The sequence below is a fragment of the Marmota marmota genome, unplaced genomic scaffold (assembly GCF_001458135.2).
Source record: "Marmota marmota marmota unplaced genomic scaffold, marMar, whole genome shotgun sequence".
Taxonomy (NCBI): domain Eukaryota; kingdom Metazoa; phylum Chordata; class Mammalia; order Rodentia; family Sciuridae; genus Marmota; species Marmota marmota.
Window position 1 is genome coordinate 1,911,931 of NW_025999863.1, and position 2,249 is coordinate 1,914,179.

Here is a 2,249-nt window from a genome sequence, read left to right on the forward strand (position 1 = left end):
GCCCTGTCCAGCCGACTCCGTCCCCATCCCTCGCCCAGGCCGGCCTCCGCCTGCTTCTGGCCTGCCCTTCGGTGTCCCCTGACCCCACTCTTGTTCCTTCTGTTGACACACGTCGCCCTCAGTCCAGCGTCCACCTCCTCCACCCTAGAGCCCACCTGCTCCCTCCTCCCAGGCCTCCTGAGGTCCCTAACTCTGGCTCAGGTCCCACCCACGACCCCTGACCTGGACCTGCTCAGCTGCCTGCTCAGCTCTTGCCCCCGCCCCACCGTCTGTCCCCCAGTGCCGGCGGTCAGAGCGCCCTCTGTCGCCCCAGCCCTACTGGGTTCCAGAATCTTCTGGTGTCTGGTTTGCCTTCCCTCCAGTCTGACCCCAGAGTTGAGTCTTGCCCTCCCCTCAGGGTCCCCTGTGCACATTCGGGGCCATGTGGGGGACTGCTGGAGGCTAGCCCCCGCCTGTGGACCGGCCTCTGCCCGGCCCCGGGAGCCAGATTCCCATGGCTCTTGGATTCCCTCTGCCCCAAAGTGGCCTCGTTTCTTTCTAGAGAGATGGTTTGTCAGCCCGGGAGATCCTGGGCCATGTCTGGGGACATGTGGTTGTCATGCCTCGGGTGTCCTGTCCTGGAGTGGTGGAGGCCAGGGACGCTGCTCAGCACCCTCAGTGCTCAGGACCCCTCTCTCCCCAGGCGACTGTCCAGCCCAGTGTCCCCCGCGCTGAGGGGCCGTGGGTTAGAATGAGCACTTCCCTCCAGCTGTCCGGCCTCTGCCCTGGGGACAGGTCTTGAAGGGCGCTGTCCAGTGGAACCGCGTCTCTTGTCTGGTCTGGGAGCTGCCAGCCTCTGGTGGCCGAGGACGTGGTGTTTAGTGCTATTTAATTGTAACAAATTCAAATGGCCCCATGTGGCCAGCAGCTACCTAGCCGGGCAGCACAGCCCTGGGGTGCAGGAGGTTTTTCTAGAAGAGCCCACAGATCAGAATGCCAGCCCCCGACCTGGGGCACCCTGCTTTCCATGTCCCGTGTCACCGCCCCTGCCCGGCTCATCTCCACCTGTCCTTCCTGCGCACCCCACTTGTTACCAGCCCCTCAGTGAGCTGCCCACCTGGGCCTAGTGCTACCCCTGCAGGCAGCCGGAGTGACCACACTCTACAGCCTTGCCCCCAGAAGTTGGCTGAGTTTGTGGGGCCTTCGGTTCCTCTGCGCCTCCTGTGCCTCCCGGCCTCTGCCTCCTCCATCCCGGCCTCTGCCCGCTGCCTCCCTGGCCTCTGCCCCCTCCCTCCCTGCCTCTGCTTCCTCCTCCCTGCCTCTGCCTTCTCTCTCCTGGCCTCTGCCTGCTCCTCCCAGCCTCTGCCTCCTCCTCCCGGCCTCTGCCTCCTCCTCCCTGCCTCTGCCTCCTCCTCCCNGTGGGGGTGGGGTGGGGGGCTTAGTGCCAGGTGGCTGGTGCCCCACCTGAGGGCCTGCTGCCCACCAGGAGTGGCCAAGCCCAGGCCCCTTGTCAGCAGCCTGACCACTCCCTCTCCACAGCAATTCATGGAGATCGAGCCTGAGATGCTGGCCATGGAGACCATCGTCCCCGTGTACTTTGCCGTGGAGGACGAGGCCCTTCTGTCCATCTACGAGCAGACCCAGGCCGCCTCTGCCTCCCAGGGCTCTGCCTCTGCCGCCGAAGGTAGGCTCCAGCCTGGGCAGGGCGGGAGGCGTCCCTGAGCAGAGGCCAGGTCGGGGGCCGCCCAGCCTGTGTCCAGGTGCTGCAGCGGGCCCCGGCACAGTCTGGGGCCCTGTGCCCCCATTTCCGTTCTGCGGGACACAGCCTGCTCGTCCCCTCTGGGCCAACCTCTGCAAGGAGGCCGCTGCGTCACCACCTTGGGGTCGCGTGGGTCAGCAGCACTCCCGGGAAAGGATGCGGCTGTGCTGTGCCCTGGGGAAGGTGGGGAGGTCAGCAGGAGGAGCTGCCCGGGCTCCACCTGTGGACTGTAGGGGCTGGGGTGGAGCTGGCCCGGCCGTCCCTGTGCCACGGGGGAAAGTCAAAGGGACCCGGATGGGGGCCGTAAGGAGCCACAGGGCAGCAGCGTGGTGGCCCCGCCTGTCATCCCACCACGCAGAGGCCGAGGCAGGTGGTCAGCAAGTCCAGGCCTGCCCGGGCCACCTAGCGAGGCCCTGTCCAGAATAAAGAGGCCGGGGTGCGGCCGGCTGGGCATACGGGGCCCTGGCTCCTCCCAGCCCCAGGGGCAGGTGGGGCCGTGGCACACAGGTGG

General features: G+C 66.9%; 1 protein-coding gene across 1 annotated transcript in view; it reads left to right on the forward strand.

Moving 5' to 3' along the window:
* Ncln (nicalin) overlaps positions 1-2,249 on the forward strand; it is a 17,329-nt gene that overhangs the window by 1,580 nt on the left and 13,500 nt on the right. Inside the window, exons 2-4 of the mRNA XM_015503814.2 lie at positions 1,466-1,663; positions 1,805-1,871; positions 2,019-2,070. Of these exons, the coding sequence (XP_015359300.2) occupies positions 1,466-1,663; positions 1,805-1,871; positions 2,019-2,070 (317 nt within the window). The remainder of the gene's footprint in view (positions 1-1,465; positions 1,664-1,804; positions 1,872-2,018; positions 2,071-2,249) is intronic.